Genomic DNA, 17,951 nt, shown 5'->3' with positions numbered 1-17,951 from the left:
GTTAGCAAGATAATTCGGAAATGCACAATGCATATTAGATACGGGATTTGAGCTGTAATGTATTTCTCTAAGAATGTAATTTATTGTACTTTCACATCCACCCGCTCAATACGCAGAGTTGAAGATGCAATGGCCAGAAGACATGAAAGTGTCACGAGAAGGATGTGGACATGGGCTCCGGGGCTGTTGATGGCGACTGTGGTCTTTTGGGGTCATCAGGGGAATGGACAAGGCCAAGGTAAGTGCAAGGATGTTCTAATTCTTTGAGAGCTGGATGCGAATTTCACTGTATGATGAAATTATGTGAATCTTTGGTTTGACGTTTAAGCAATTTGCTGTAATCTTCCCGCAGGTGTTTGTTACAAGGTATTGTAATGCCTCTGCACCAGTTAAACTGAACTAGAATTAGGTGTGAGTAAATGCATCCAATTTGAAGCCACCGTTCTGAAACTGGCTTTTCTCGGTTGTAATTGATGCTATATATATGTGTGTGATATATTATGAGGCTATATATATGTGTGTGTGTGTTTTGGGTGGGTGGGTATGAGTATGAGTTTGTGTGTGTGGTATTTTACAAGAACACGTAGCATATAAAGATTTTGTGATTTGGAAGACAAGTTTTCGATGTTTGTTCCTTTTCTTTAGGGTTTTTATGTTTTACATTGTAAAATTTCAAGAACCTTTTCTTAAAGGATGTGACGTTCTTTAGAAATTAAATGAAAAATGTGATGTTTCTCATTCTTCTGCCAAGTGTATTTAGGGGAAGTTAATGATAGAGTGGAACTGCAAGGTTGTGGCATCCTGAAATGTCTCTTGGAGAGCGGAAAAGGGCTATAGATTTTGAAATAAGGCTTTCAATAGTGATTTGATCAATAGCTGCATGGAGTGGTTTGTGCCAAATCTAGTATTTGTTCATGTATTTTGTGGTAACTATTGTATTGTTTTTGGAGGTGTGTTGCCTGCTCAGATACAAATTTCAATTCCATATTTTATGTGATAAAATGTCCCTGACACCCTTGAAATTTTCTTTTCCTTTTGGGGCAAGTATATTTGGCATTTTTTTCTGCATTTTCAAGGCTTGAAATGAAATCTCTGAGCAGGAAGTTCAGAGTTTATTTCAAGGGATAGGTATATTACTCCAGATAAAATTGAGTGTGTGCAGTGGTATCATATAATTGTGATGAAGTTGAGCTTTGCTCGTTCAAAGTATCTAAGAAAGTTTAACACTTTTTAAAAGATCCTTCAAAAAGAGCAGTTTTCTTGCCATATGTAATATTGTTCAATAAATTTTTGAAATTAAATAGTTACTTTTCAAAACCACAAATACGTGTGTGCCTTTGTATATGAATAGTTGTATATACATGTAAGCAGAAAATACATTTTGTTAATTAAGATCAGCTTTGATTTTAATTTTTCTTTCATGCCATTCAGAATTTATATTAGCATCCAATAGAATTCTCATTTTTCTTTTTTGTGATAAAACTAATGTAAAATATATTTAATACACATAGTAGTTTCTTCACCAAACGTCTAAACCAAGAATATGTAGACAGTAGCTACGCTGGATTTCTGTGGTTAGAAGAGTTGTTTATTTCTCTGGCAATATGTAGAGTTACTAAAATGCAGCATGACAACTGTTCTCTGTAATAGTGATCCTACATGACACGTAGTATTACACAGGGCTGCTGAAACCTTCCTCTGACCATCATTTCCAGTAATTGGCTTGTTTTAGATGAGGAATAGGTTATTAGATATTTAAAATATTTGAGAAAAATAGGTTTCTTCTCTCTTATTTACCCGAACACTTTTATTTCCTCAATATTGATTGATCAAATATTCTATCCTTCATTGGGGACCATCATTTATTTAAAAAAATGGCCTGAAATCAATTCCAAGCCTAGCTGTAGTGAAGCTTCTAGTGGTAAATGCAAGTTAAGTAATTTGTTTTCTTTCTAAAGGATAAATTAAAATAGACTATGATTCAAAGAACAAAACAACTTAATAGAAAACATAATGGAATGCTTTGATACTATGATTCAGGGAACTTTGCTTCCCTTGTGGTAGCTAGAATGAGTGAAGGAGATTGCTTAGGTGTAATGAGCAAATCTTATAATTGCAAGTATAACCCAAGCTGCATATCGTCATTTAGATCAATAAGCCTCATTAAATATTAAATATTACCTTTTAACTTTTATGCAATTAAGCAGATTTTAAAAATAAAAGTTTTAAAAAATTAAAGTTTTTATTACTAAGTATTTTTAAATGCAAATCTCATAGCTCCTTATTATTGTCAAGAAAAGAATACATTAAAATTTATAAATAAGGTTTTCTCTCTATGAAGTTTAAAATCTTGCATTAAATATTGGTTATTGGGACTCACAATGTCCAAGATTATGATTAAGTATCAATGAAGTGTGACTCTTGCAGCAAACATGCATGCAAATGTTATAAGATTATTTTCACATGATTTCACATAATTTCTTAAGCATAATGGTATAAGTAAATTATATTTTCTACACAAGCTCTTCATATTTATGAATAGACTGTGTTCTAAATGTTTAAGTCACTGGGAAATCCTAATGTTCCTTCTTAGAGAAACCACGTGAGAAATTGTAGCTAAGTTAAAAAAATGGAAGACAAAAATCGATTTAACAAGGACTGTAGATTAATATCATAGTATTATCTCAACCGTGTGCAACCACTGCTTATAAACAATGATATAAGAAATGCCGTCTGAAGTCCGAATTCTAAATAAGAATGTAGGGCTATTATCCCTCTGGGGCCCTTAGGGTCAAAATAAGAGAAAAGGGATGAATGGTGGGTTGGAAGTAAGTTAATGATCCTTGTCAATGTTTTGTATCTGTCAAGAAAAGCATCTGCTTGAGGACATCCATTTTCCCACTTCTGAGTTACAGAATAATAGGTACTTATCCTGAATGTGACATTCCCTGATGTGGACTCTGTCTGTGTCTATGCTGCTTCGGTGGTTTGTGCGTGAGAAAGTGCTTAATATCTGAAAATGAAGCCAATCCTTAAAGAAAGATATATATGAATTTTAAAAGGAAATATACCTACAGTGGAAATAAATAACATAAATATCTAGCTGTATTTTGTCTTTTTGGTAACTATTACAATATACACCTTTTCAAACAACTAAGTTCAGCACTGACTTTGGGAGACTAGATGAAACTGAACTGACATATAATGAGCGTGGGTGTAATTAATAGCACAGCGGGAAAAACCATGGGAGTGTTTCCTGAGAGAGAGGGACTATACGGAGGCACCAGAAAACCCAGTGCATTTCAGGATTCTTGGGATTGCCAGCAGCAGTTATTATATTCAGAACCTAGAACTAATTTCTAACTCAGCAATCCGTAATTCTGGCTGAAGTGCAGTGGTGCAGTCATAGCTCATCGCGACCCCAAACTCCCAGGTTCATACGGTCCTCTCCTCTCAGCCTCCGGGTGGCTATGACCACAGGTGTGCACTACCATGACCAGCTAGTTTACTTTATATTTTATTTTCATTTCATTTGTAAAAACTGGGTCTTGCTATGTTGCCCAGGCTGGTCATGGACTCCTATCCTCAAGCAATCCTCTAACCTAGGCCTCCCAAAATACTGAGATTACAGGCACGAGCCATTGCGTCTGGCCCCAAAATATTTCTGTCTTAATGGCTTTAACAAAGAAGTGCTATTTTGGGGATGTATACAATGGTGTGCTGTTTTGGAAGGACACAAAAATACTTATAAGAAGAATGGAATGAATATGTCAGTATGTTTTCAAAAGCAAGTTAGCCCAAGTTTTTAAACACACATAATTTTAGAGTTTTTGTAACTTAGGGTTTAAGTGTGGCAAAAATTTTAAACATTATCATGAATACACAGAAAATTTTAATCAATGTGGTTTCCACGATGAATTTACATGCTTAAATTCCTAATTTCAATCTGCTGCTAGATATGAGAAAGTTTGAAATTTTGAAGAAGCAAGCGACACTTACAAATGTAGCAAACTTAAATCTTGAGGACAATTTAATTTAACTTCCATCTTTATGACCAGATTTTGGGTCAGCAAGTGGCCCAAAGTCTTATTGGGAATGCTTTAAGCATTCAAAAAATAAAATCTGATAATATCTGGCAATTCCAATTTTCAGTTTTATTGATCTTCACCGTGAAATACTTAAGGGGCAAAATTTTGGAAAAGCAGATCACTTTGTTGTCCTATTTAGCGAGTTCTCAATATGCCATCTTGGAGTCATTACAAGTAATGATACTAAGATAATATCTTGTATTTTATATTTCATTGTTACACATCCAGTTTTTCTCTAGAGATATCAGAGAAAACCCATTCAAGAAAGGAAGGTTAGATAAACAGCCTTCTCTCTCTGTCTTTGCCTCCATTCGGTCCCTTACAATCATTTCCCAGTGCATTTCAAAGTGACTTTTATTGTTCCCTTCATTTTCTCTTTCATTCCAGAAATTTAAGTGATTGTGTAATTCTTCTGACAGCTGAAGGTAGTATGCGACTTTGAATTAAAGGTTTACGGCTACAGCTTTTCAATTAGAAAATCTCAGATCATGTGATCTATGAGTTTTAATATCTTAGGATCACTACCAGTAAGGAATAATCACTTTGAAAAACCTTAATGCTACCTAGAGTTTGTGTTTTGTGAGGTTGCTTGGTAAACTATTTTCATTTGATAATTGAATATTGCATCAAGAGAGGTGAGCTCAGACATTTGGCAATGAATATTGAGTATTCCAAGAGGCATGACCTGAAAATATCATCAAGCTAAGTGGGAGTGAAATTGAACTCTGCTGTATAATAGAAGTTAGTGTTTTTTACATTCTTTATGATATGCAAATATTTTTATATTGTGGTAGATAATCATTTGTATGGAAAAATTTAACTGAATTTAATTTATCGTATGGCAGAATTATGTTACATAGGTCATTTTAGTTTTTGATTTAAATGTCTTAAAATTATAAATGCAAATATTCAACACATAAAACCCACATGAATATACACTCCCAAACATTTGAAATCCTAAGTCATTTCTAACAGCTTTTTCCTACAAAAGAAGCCAGCTATTCTTAGAGATTACATGCATTCCCACAGCTTGAGAGGTTCATGTAAACAGAGGAAGTATTACAGCAGTTTAAGAATACCAGCGGATTTACTTTAAAGACAATAACACTTTTGAATTACTTGTCTTCAAAATTTGATTTCTTGAGAAAATTATCTGTATCGATTAATCATGCATTTCAGATAATTTCCAGACATCTGAGTGTTGTTTTCTTAAAAGTAGTCAGCAAGCCTTTTAATGCAGTCTGCATGGGAGATAGCAAGAGACGTGTGTATTGTATGTCTGCGAGTAGAGATTTGGTTTTGAGTGCTTCCTTAAAAAAGTATTTTTTCTGCAGAAAGTGATTTCTTTTTTATAGTTTAGATTAGATGATTTCACATGTTTTTATGTTTTAACCTGTCTTTCTGATCATCAGGGTCATTGCCATAGAAAAATGCAAGTTATAGCATATTTCATTTTTATGAGGAAAGAAGTGGATAATTTAGACTTTTTTGTTTTACTAAATTGAATTACATCACTCAATATTTGGATGGCATTAATTCACAATAGTAACAAAAAAATCTTACTATTCATCATAATAAAGTATTATTTCTTTCACATTTGTTTAACTTAATTTGTTCTTTAAGGTACATCTCCTAATGAAGGTTTCCCCATCCTCTGAAGCTGAATTTATCTAGGAAAAAATATTTTAAACACCATCCCAAGTGATATAACTATTTGTATTGAGCTTTGATGTTCTGGTTGAACATATTTGAAGACTGTATAAACCCTCAATTTAGAATTAAGATTTCATTTGGAGATTTTGGTTGCACTTGAAATTTGTTGTAGAATTGACCGTAAAGAACAGGTAAATTTACTAGATACCATTGTCTGTGTCACAGTTTAGTCTTATCTCTGCCTATATGTCAAGAGGAACAGAAATAATTAGTATAAACAGGAAAGAAGAAGTAAAGTGGTAGGATCAGGTGTGAGAAATATATAAGCTAAGATATTCTTTTTTTTTTTTTTTTTGAGACAGAGTCTTGCTGTGTTGCCCAGGCTGGAGTGCAGTGGCACAGTCTTGGCTCACTGCAGCCTCCACCTCAATGATTCTCCTGCCTCAGCCTCTCAAGTAGTCAGGATTACAGGTATCCATCACCACACCCGGCTAATTTTTGGATTCTTAGTGGAGACTAGGTTTTACCATGTTGGCCAGGCTAGTCTCAAACTCTTGACTTCAGGGGATCAGCCTCCCAAAGGGCTGGGATTTCACGTGTGAGCCACCATGCCCAGCCTAAGCTAAGATATTCTACAAGCTAATAATAGTAAAATACAATGTAAATTGCTTGAAATTAATCTGTATATGAAATTTTTTCTAGGGCTTTCCTGCCAAAACAGTAGGAATAGAATGGCAGAAGGAAGGAGGTTCCTTCTACAAGCAGGCACACATCCTGTTTCACTTCATCCTGTGATCTGTCTCATAACCATCTCCTAGTGTGAAGTGCTGAAGCTGCTTTAAGAATAACTTAATTCCTTTATGTACAAACTAAGGTACGAGAGCCTGAACCTTGGAAACCAGGAGATTCCAAATTGCCTTGTGTGTGACTGGGTGCCACAGATGTTGGCAGAAATTACTGCTTATTCTTAATTCTTATTGTTCCTTTCTAACACTTCAACTTATAATGCCAATATCGACCTCAGCCTAAAGACAAGCTCTAGAATCACTTGTGTCACTTATTGCACTTCTTTTAAAAAACTCATGAATTACACATGAATTTCAAAGTTGCCAACTGAGATTCCAAGACTTAAAAAAAAAAAAAACCTGGCACCTTTCCGTTATAAACGCTGTACACAGTGTTCACGGTGTTTGTCTTCAAGGGACATGCCTCATCCATCGCAACTTTTCTTCCGTAAATCATCGTATCTTGCCTAAAAGTGTTTTCTCAAAAGTTAGGAAGCACTAAGATTTACAGATTGTCATATCACACCTTAATCTACTTATCAACTTTAGCATTATCAAAGCATGAACTCTTTTGGGTTTTCATAGTTAATTATGTTTGTCATAATAGTTGGGATGCAATTGTTTTTCTCGTGATTATTTTGTACTTGTTTTTCTTATGGTAACTTCCGATGCTTGTTTGTAACACCTTCCTCTCTTTTCTCCATCTGGTTATCCTCTTACTTTCTGTCCTTTAACTCAGATATCACCTACACTGTGTGTCTTTCTGGATTGCTTCTCATTTAACTGTTGCTTCCATAGTTTACATACCTCCTCCTATACCACACTATTGATATTTCTCAAATTGCACTATAATGCTGGTTTGTGTCTTTATTTATTTATAAACTCCTTGATAATTCGGACTATACATTTCTATATTCAAAAAATACTTATGAGGTGTTTACTTTGGGTCAGGAATTATTGAGTGAAGGAGATTGGCCAAAACTCTGCCATCATGAAGCTCGCATTCTAACATAGGGAGACAGATAACAGACAATGAGCTGCATAAATATGCAAAGTGTCATAAGTTAGATGTTGAAAAGTATCCCTGGATGGGGATCAGATAATTTTGATAGGGTAATTTTTAATTGGATAGTCAAGAAAGGCCACACAGAGAAGATGGCAATTGGAAGAACAAGATAGTGAGAGCTGCTGTGTCTGGAGCAAAGCACACAATTTGGAGTAATAGAAGATTCCAGAAGTAACAGAATAGAGGAGAAGAAGTGGGAATTGTGTAGAGTCTTACTTGCTGTTGTAATGACCTTGGCTGAGGTTTGAAGTGAAGTGGAAAGTTGATAGGGACCTTGGTTTTCTTTTTAATAATTCATTATGAATTTTGAATGGTCACTATTAAAGACTCAATAATTTTGCTTTATTACTCTTGCAATTGACTACAAACTAGTGTATTAAAGAAATGTTAAATTCTAATTTAAACAGATTGAAATAGGTTTTTATCTTTTTATATTTCTCATTACTGAATATCTCATTTTTAATTAATTTGAAAGCATTCTAGAATAGTGAGCCAATGCAATTCAGCATAACGCATAACTTATTCTTCATCAGATTTAGGTATTTAACTGAAGATGCGAATTAGAAAGGTCACTTGTTCTGTTGGATGATGTTGATAAAGCTACTTTCAAATGACTGTCACATTAATCGATATCATACTAAGTTGTGTTTCTGGAATCCAAATTTAGGCAGTGGTAATGTGTCAGTATCTCTAAGTGGATACCTTTTATCTCTACGGTCAAGGATACTTGAAAGTGGGAAAACATATTGGCTTCAAGTGTTGGAACTAGGACTTACCGGAAATAGTTTGGTTTGTTTTGTTTCCTGGCGGAATTGTCTTCTTGGAAAGACCGTGTTTCCTTCTACCGGGAAAAAAATTGATCCTTTGCTGCTTTACTTTAATGCTTTGCTTTTGTCAAAATAGTGTTTTCTTAGGAAAATTAACCTATCATAATATAATGAAAAGAGAAATACCGAAGACACAAAGTGATGTACGTGTTGATATTGAGTAGAGAGCATCAAGGGACATGAGAAGAGACGGAAGCAAAGAGAGAGAGAAGAGAAATATATAGTATAACAAAAATTAGTAAAAAGGATTAGCATATACATGTAGTCAATAAGTCAATAAATGGCTATTTATAGAAAGCCTACCAGGCACTAGGGAATATAGCAGTGAAGAAGGCAAAGACACAATTGGCTATACTGTAGTGCGGAGGGAAACAGGAAGAAGATATGCAAATACCTACACAAAGCAATGGTGTGAAGGGCTGCAAGGTGCACTACTATGAAGAAGATCACAGGTGATAATGTGGCTGAGTGAAGCTGGCAGGTAGGAAGGCACTGATCTGGCTCTAGGTGTTTCAGAGAGTTTTTCTCTCTGAGGAGGTAATATTTCATTTGAGAGTTGAGTGAAGACTGAACAGTCTTCTACTATTTATAGTAGATAGGGAGGTACTTTGAAGATCTGGGGTTCTCTGAACAGAAAGAAGGGCAGATACAAAGATTCTGTAATTTAAAAGAGAGCTTGGTAGTTTCTTGCAAAGAAAACAAGGCCGGTTTGGCTGGAATGTCCATGAAGGAAGAGCGTGGAGAGATATTACATGAGTGCTCTCAGGGACCAGATTTAGATCTTATATCAAAGTGTGAGTATAAATTAACTACATTGAAAAGTGTATGATGGATATGTGATATGATGAACTTAGCTCTTAGGAGGGTGTACTTTTGTGGAAGAGTACAGTAGTGAAGGAAGGGGGTTCATTTAGCTGACTATTGCACCTGTCCAAATGAGGGATGATGGTGGTTGGGATTATGATTGCAGCAATAAAGTTGGAGAAAATCAGTTGAGATTGGAAATTGATTTGAAGATGATTGAATTTACTGAGCAAGAATTATACCAAGGTATTTGGATTTAGGGACATGGGGGATTATGGTCACTTTTAGTGATATGGCAAAGTCTTGATGACATGAGGCAGTTTGCAAGTAACAGAGGTGTGGGTAGGTGCATATGTGTGATTGATTTCACATTTTTTTAAATCTTTAATTGAGACGCTAGTTAGAATCCAAGTGGAGATATCAAGTAAGCACTGAAGAGTTGACTTGGCTAGAGATGTGAGTTAGATAATCATAGCCTATAGATCATGCCTGAGATCATGAATCTAGGTGAGGGGTTGGCAAACTATCATAGCCCATGAGCCAGATCTGGTCTGCTGCCTGTTTTTGTATGGCTCATGAGTTATAAATATGTGTTACATTTATAAGTCTAAAATGTAAAATATAGGGAAATTTTTCAGCAAGGAAAGTTCCATAAATTTGCCTCTTGGCAACACAAAGCCTGCAATATTTACTGTCTGGCTCTTTGTCAAAAATTTTGCTGACTCCTGATCTAGATGAAACCCTATGGGGAGAGAGTGTTGATAGAAAAGAGAAGCATCATATTGGAAGTTAAAATTATGTCAACTGAAGTGTATAGGGTAGAGAATTTAAGCCTGAGTATAACAGTAAGGATTAAAATAACAATAAATTCATTATCAGCATGATCAATAAAACCTTTGTGGGCAAAAAGGAACTATCTTCATCAGACCATTCACTCACTCATACAAAGATCTTAGGCAGGAAATATAACTTGTTTGAGGATCTGAGATAAGGCTAATGTAGTTTGGACAAAGAAAGCCAATGGGAGGATGACATTACGTCTGCCCAAAGATTTAGGGAAGAGCCAAATACTTCAGGCTTTTTAAAGTGATCTTCAGATAAAGAGGAAGTCATCAAGGCGTTCTGAAGTTGGAAGATCCAGTCACATCTGATGGGAAAAAATCAGTCTGGCTGTATGTGCATCTTGGATGTAAGGAAGCCAGCATGGATGTGAAGTTAACATTGTCCACTGCAAATAACAAAATGAAGGCCCAGGTAGTCTTGGGAAGGGCAGATTTGGTACAAAATCCTTATTGAAATGGGCTTAAGCATTAAGGGGAATAAGGATCTAGCTGTTGTGTTTAGTGGAATTTCATCAGTCTTTTTGTTGTATATGATATATAGATGGTCAAAATAAGAAACTTCTACATTTTTGGTTTTTGTTTTATTTTCATTGAGATTTGAATTAAAAATAAGAAACTTTTATTTTCAAAATTGGAGACTGTGTTTAAAAAGTATAGAGTAGGGCTAGAAAAAACCATAAAACTCTCCTAATGAGGAGAATGCTCATCATGACTCTAATAATGCTCATCATGACTCTAATAATAATAAAATACTTCTCTGATAAATTTGTATTTTTTTTTACTGCTTCATTATTTAGGTATGTGTGGGAAGTTGTACCCTAGCCACATGCCAGTTCACCCGGTGAACTTGTTCTTCAATGTGGCCCAAATATTTGCTTCTATCTTTAGCCTTCCATGGTTTCTCATATGGACTGTTGGCTCTTCCTACTTGAGCCTTCTGGTGGTACCATGTGAGCGACATGCTACTCCATGGCAATGGGCACCACGCTGTAGGGGAATTTTCATACCTGTCAGTCACTGTGAGTGACATGCTACTCCATGACAACAGGCACCACGCTGTAGGGGAATTGTTATACCTGTCAATCACTGTGAGCGACATGCTACTCCATGACAACAGGCACCACGCTGTAGGGGAATTGTTATACCTGTCAATCACTGTGAGCGACATGCTACTCCATGACAACAGGCACCACGCTGTAGGGGAGTTGTCATACCTGTCAATCACTGTGAGTGACATGCTACTCCATGACAACAGGCACCACGCTGTAGGGGAGTTGTCATACCTGTCAATCACTACCTCTAGAATGTGGCCTTTCATGAGTCCTGAGGTTTCATACTGTTTCTCTGAGCTTAACAATATTTATACTGAAAAAATAAACACGTTCTTCTATCTTTAACATTTTATATCTTATAATTTGAATATCCCCTTTTCATTATACTACTTAGCTGCTAAGTTATGTTATAAAAACAAGTTTTAATTATCTGTAAACACCTTCAAATCTAATCCAGTGAAGACTAATGTCTGGTTAACATCTGCTAGGACATTTATTTCCATACAGTATTTATAGCACATTTTTGTTATTGAAATGATTACTGTTTAGTTTGAAATAGTGCACCCTGAGGATTGGAACGATAAATGTGTAACTTTTAAACAAAGATAATATTTTTAGATTTTTGTATTTAAAATACTGGTTATCAAAAGAAAAAACCAGATGTTATTTGTTTATGTTTCTGCTTGAGGTACTGAATCTATTTCAAGTCATATTTCTCAGTATTGATATACTTAATTTTGCTGAAATAATAGCACACTATCTTTAGCTACTTTTTTTCTCAGTATATCTACTTGTCGCTCACCATTTCTGCCTAATCTCACATCTCATTCTTTATTTCTTTTTCTTTGGTCTACTTTTACTTTGGGGATTCTTTCAACTTAGTTTTCTTGTTTCCTAATAATTACCATTCTTCTGGGATATACACAGATATACTTTTCCATTTCATTTGTGAACTTATCTCAGAGGTATTTTGTGTGTGCCTTTTACCCATAGCTTCTCAGAAGTCCCTTTGGTTTAACATGTCACCTACTGTGAAGTTTGCTTGGCATGGTGGCAGCTGACTTTTGTCTTTACATGGATTGAAATGTTTTCTCAACATGGACTGGTAGGATTTTTTTTCCTTAAACATTACGTTGCCTTGTAAACAAAAGCAAACCAAAAACTCAAAACTAACGTTCAGTATTGGTGCCCCTGGAAATAGCTGCCTTCTCACTAAGGTAGATTTTGTCATCCAACTTTGTGTGTTGTTGAACACATGTGGTACTGTATGAACAGTCACTCACTAGACTAGAAAACATTGCTGTGACCAGTTACCAGAAAAATAAATTCAGATTGCTCTTTACGTTCCACAGATGACCCTTCTGAAAGCTATTTGAATTCATTATAAGTTATAGTTCTGTTAGTATTACTTTAATTCATTTGTAGTCTGAACTTTATGTGCAATGCATTTTTTGTCGTGTTTAATCATTTTTGTATGCTAAATCATTTGCAAACAAATGGCTTAAAACTGAAAGTACATTAAGTGTCATCTGGGAATCTGTGTCAGTGGTTTTATCACTACATATGTGTGTGTGTGTGTGTGGTTTGTGAGTGTGCATATCACCTACTTTCATCACATTTATTTGACAAAATTGATATACAATCTCTAAATCATTGTGTCTCTAACTTCAGTGTTATCCCACAAATACAAATTTTTATCCTAAAATTGGTAGTACCCTTTGTAAAACTAGAAGCTCTCATTTGTGCAAAGGAGGAAAAATAAAACAAGAAACAAATTCAATAAAAAAATTCAAGGTCAGATTTCTTTTATAGTTGCTGAGTTCCTTTCTTTCTTTCCATCCTCCCCACATTCCCAAATCTCAACAAAGTTAAAAAATTAAAATATACATAATGAGATCATATGTTCACCTTGTTAAGGAACTGAAGTATTACATATACAAGATTATACCTTAATAAGGAGAGGGAGAAATATGAAGATGTAAATAGAATATGAAAATGTATTATAATGTGGTTCTATTCTAAAGTGTTTTCTATGTAGGCTAAGAGTATATTGCCAGGAAATTTTAAGAAACCCACTCCATTGTATAGAAGAGAATGTGTGTGGATCTCTTAATTCTGAAATGTTTAGAACTGAGTACAGCAGGTCTTCGAATGATGACGTTTCATTCAATGTCGTTTCATTATAACGTTGATGAGAAAAAACAAATTGATTCCAGTTGGAGTTCACTCTCTGTGCAGAGCTTATGTATTCTCTTCATGTCTGCATGGATGTTCTCTGGATGCTCAAGTTTCCTCTCACTTCCCAAGGCTGTGCACGTGAGGTTCACTGACATGCCTATGTGGTCCCAGTCTGCGTAACTGTGGGTATGTGTGACTGCGCCTGCAATGCGATGGCATCCTGCCCAGGGCTGGTTCCCACATTGCGTCCTGAGCTGACGGGATAGGCTGTGGTCAACTGCAACCCTAAAGTGAAATAAGTAGGCAAATAATGATTTTACTAGTTTTTATTAATCTTAAATGTATGAATACCTCAAATTTATTTCAGTATTTAATATTAGAAATGTTTTGATCTTTATCTACAAGTTCATTGATGTTTTTGTTACCAAAAGCCAGAGAAGCTTAACTCTTTTTTGTATCAACCTGTGATAAAATGGATTTCGCTTACTATAGTTTTGCACCAATTAACCATCCCCAATTTATCCCCCATATGCGTGTATCAAAACATCAAATGTGGCCATAAATATATATGCCTATTACCAGTTTTCAAGAACCTATCGATGATGTTAAGTGAAGACTTATTGTAGTCCTTTTTTGGCATAACAAAAATGTGTGTGTGTTGTTAGAGATTGAAAAACTTTCTGCAAATAACTAGACAGTAAATATTTTAGGCTTTGCTGGCCATATGTAGTCTCTGTCTCTCCTTCATCTACTCATTTTTCTTCTCCCTCTCCTTCTCCTTCTTTAAATGCTTTAAAAATGCCAAAACAATTTTTAGCTCTCAGCCATATGAAACAAGCCATTGAGTAAATTTGACTTGTAGACCCACAATATGTGAACTCCTTTACATCATCAGAAGGCTATATATATATGTGTGTGTGTGTGTGTATATATATATATAAATGGAATGCTATTTATGAGGAATTAATGGTGCTGCCAGCGGAGGGAAATTAGCCTAAGTTAAGTTTGGGCTTTGGAATTCAGGGGAATGCCATGCACAAAAATGCTCTGCTTTTAAAACAAGTTACTAACGATCCATTTCTGATATCGGAAATATATGAACACTACCAATTGAAGGGGCATTATTCATTACTTTAGTGCTGCTACTCAAGTGTGGTAGAAAAAGAACCCAGAAAATTTCCCTTTCCATTTGAACATTCATGCAATGAAAATTTCCAAATCTTTTTTTGAACAATTTTTTTTCTGATAGTTCTCTTGTGTACTTTATAAGTACATTTTGCTGCTTATTCTCAGTAACTGTACTGAAGCAATCTCTGTTTTCCTTTATCAATCAAAATAAAATGAGAAATTTAGCTTAATACTAATACTAAGCTGAAGTGCAAGATTATGAAAAAGACAAAAGAAGCAGGATAAATTGACCTTTTGATAACTGCAAAAGACAGCAGATCAAAGACTGGACTTTAATGTCTTACATTTTCAGAATCTGTCACAGTAAGTCCACTGGGTCCAGAAATAGGTTTTAATCCTAAATTGAAACGACTCAGAATGCTGTTGTAACATTGAGTTTGGTGGAAAAAGTGAAGTTAATGTTTTTCTCAATATTTTTTAAAAATCAAACTATGATTGATTTAATTATAAAATGGACTGATTCTAAAGAGCTCATTCCGACTTTGGAGGTGAAAATTCTGACTTTGGAGGTGAAAATGCTTTTACTCCAATCATTAAAATCAATTTCTCTAGATATCTGATTTTATTCTGCTTTATAACATAAAGAATGAAACTATATTTATTAATGAAATGTAATCTAGCAAAGTGGCATAAGCATAATTATCAGTCAGTTACTAAAATTGTGTGCTTTTTTTCCATTGCATGAAAACCCTGCCTTGTTTTAATTTTTATAATTGACTTTTTAAAAGCAATTTTAGGTTTGCAGAAAGAAGTGAATAAGCATTCACATGTCATCCTCAGCTTCTACCCTAATTTCCCTGATTTTTAACATCTTGCAATAGTGTGGTACATTTGTTAGAGCTGATGAGTCAATATTAGTACATTATTATTGACTAAAGTCTATAGTTTATATTAGAGCTTACTCCTGTCTTATGAATTCTATAGGTTTTGTCAAATGTGTAATGACAAATAATCCTCACTACATTGTCATACAGAATAATGGATTCACGTTCCTAAAATTCTTCCTTGCTCCACCTATTCATCGCTTCCTCTCTCTCCTCCAAATCCCTCATAACCACTGATCTTTTTACTGTCTCCATAGTTTTGTTTTTCCCAGAAGGTTATGTAGTTAGAATCATCCAGTATGTAGACTTTTCAGACTGGCTTCTTTCACTTGGCAATATGCATTTAAAGGTTCCTGTGTGTCTTCTGTGACTTGACAGAGTAATATTCCATTGCCTGGATATACCACAATTTATTTTTCCATTCACTTCCTGAAGGACATTTTGATTTTAGTGATCATGAATAAGGCTGCTATAACATTCATGGAAAGAAGGTTTTTGTGTGGATGTAAGTTTTCAACTCCTTTAAGTAAATGCCAGGGAATGTAATTGCTGGGTTATGTGGTAAGGGTATGTTTAGTTTTGTAAGAAACTGCCAAACTGATGCCCAAAGTAGCTGTACTACTCTGCATTCTCACCAGCAACGAATAAAAGTTCCTGTTTCTCTTCACACTTGCCAGCATTTGGTATTATAAGACTTTTGGATATTTTCCATTTTAATAGTCATGTAATAACATCTCACTGTTGCTGTGACTTTCTGTTCCCTAATGATATGTGACTAGTAACTTTTCAATATTCATATTTGACAGTTATATTTAGACCTTTGGCCTATTTTTCAAATGAGTTGTTTTCTTTCTTATTCTTGAGTTCTTTGTATACTTTAAATACCACTAATTTATCTGATATGTGTTTTGAAAAGATTTTCTCCCAACCTGTGGCTTTTCTTTTCATTCTAAGCACAGTTTGTTAACAAAAGTCTTTAATTTTAATGATGCTCAATTTCTCAATTTTCTCTTTGTCTAAGCAAATAAATCAGAAAGCTTTTTATCATTTCATATGACTTGATATTCAGGCAAGGTCTATATAAGCCCCTTTCAAGCAGTCATAAAGTTTAGAAGCTCTCACCTCACAAACAATAACAACAACACAGAAACACAAACGACAGCTTTTGATGTTGTCTCAGTAATTTCTCAATTCAAGAACAGATTACCGAGCTTTACAAGCAATACATATAGATGTCAATTTCACAATAAAATACCTTATGATATTTGTCAAATCACCTTAGTTTTGGTCTACTTATTGCTATTAGACTAAAATGTAATTTGTCAGAAGTGAGAAATCTTTTTGTAGTATTTTTTATGCAACTAACTATTTATTTTAGCTTTTTTAGTTCTTCCCTTGCTGTTTCTCCAGTATGGTCATTCCAGTTGTCTATATAGATGTATTAATACTAGGTACATAATAAATACAGTTATCTCCCACGTGTACCCCAACCCCCTTCCCTGTTCATGCAGTCAACATAAAGGAAGCAGGTCAAAAGGAAAGCATGTATCCTGTGACATGCTAGGTTGTAAGGAAAGGTACAAAATTAATTTACCATGTCTGAGTTTTCTTCTTCTCTGTCTTTGTTCCATGTAATGCATGTACGTTTCTTATTCCTCAGGCCTCTCCAGTCCTACCACTCTCAAGGATACTTGATACAGCTATAAGGGTGTGTCTTTATCAGGTCTCTCTGGGTTACCCCAGGCCAGGAGTGGGAAATAGAGGAAGTGAATGTCTGTGTCTTTATTATGTATCACACCGAGCAGAAACCTAAAGAAGCCTGTGCAGCGAATGGCTCTCCTCTTTCTCCAAAAACCACCTACCCCTTCAACTCCCACTGCTTGAGGGAAAATCTTGTATTAGTCTCCCCATTTTCTCCTCACACTTGCTTTAGCAAAGCAGTTCCTAAACCTCTGTTAATGTATGTCCCCACCCCTAAGTCACAATACTGTCTTATGTCACATCACAGAAAAGAAGTTCAAAACAAAACAAAATGAAACAAAGCCACAGTGTTATAAGAAAAATAGGTAAATTTTACAAAAGTTGTGTACTGTATCTCTGCTTTGAATTTCATCATTTGCCAAAGATAGTAAAACTCTTGGAAAACTATAAAACAGGAACTTACCTAATATATTTTACCCAATATTTTTCAAACATTTTTGGAAGGATACTTATTAACATCTTGCACAGGTAATGTTCCATGAAAAATTTAGCATAGGACCAATCAGGTATTATGCAATAATGCAGATATATGAAAAATTAATATAATAAAATAAATGAGTTTTCAAAAGGTATTGATCATAGATCCACATTTTTTTTTGGTTCAGGTGAGGCAATTAGAATGTCAAAAAATTAAAGAAGCATAAAACAACCATCTAGTGAGAGGGACGAATGCTACTGGCTGGAAAGTTATTAGAAGATAAATTAGTATATTGACCTTTTTGCCCTCTATGTAGTTTTTTTGTTTCGTTTTGTTTTGTTTGTTTGTTTTTTGCTAGTACCAATAGAAACAAGTTCATTTTATGGTTTGTGTCACTGGAAATGTATAACTTAGTGGTAGCTATATAGCAAACTTCAATATGTATAACAAGAGATTAGATGTAGG

General features: G+C 34.8%; 1 protein-coding gene across 1 annotated transcript in view; it reads left to right on the top strand.

Annotated features, from left to right (window-relative positions):
* Positions 1 to 17,951, top strand: part of ROBO2 (roundabout guidance receptor 2) — a 1,778,513-nt gene that overhangs the window by 39,361 nt on the left and 1,721,201 nt on the right. Inside the window, exon 2 of the mRNA XM_050782129.1 lies at positions 117 to 238. Coding sequence (XP_050638086.1) covers positions 130 to 238 — 109 coding nt within the window. The 5' untranslated portion in view covers positions 117 to 129. The remainder of the gene's footprint in view (positions 1 to 116; positions 239 to 17,951) is intronic.

The sequence above is a fragment of the Macaca thibetana genome, chromosome 2, assembly GCF_024542745.1.
Source record: "Macaca thibetana thibetana isolate TM-01 chromosome 2, ASM2454274v1, whole genome shotgun sequence".
Taxonomy (NCBI): domain Eukaryota; kingdom Metazoa; phylum Chordata; class Mammalia; order Primates; family Cercopithecidae; genus Macaca; species Macaca thibetana.
The sequence above is the reverse complement of the archived record's forward strand: the minus strand, read 5'-3'. Positions and strand labels throughout refer to the sequence as shown.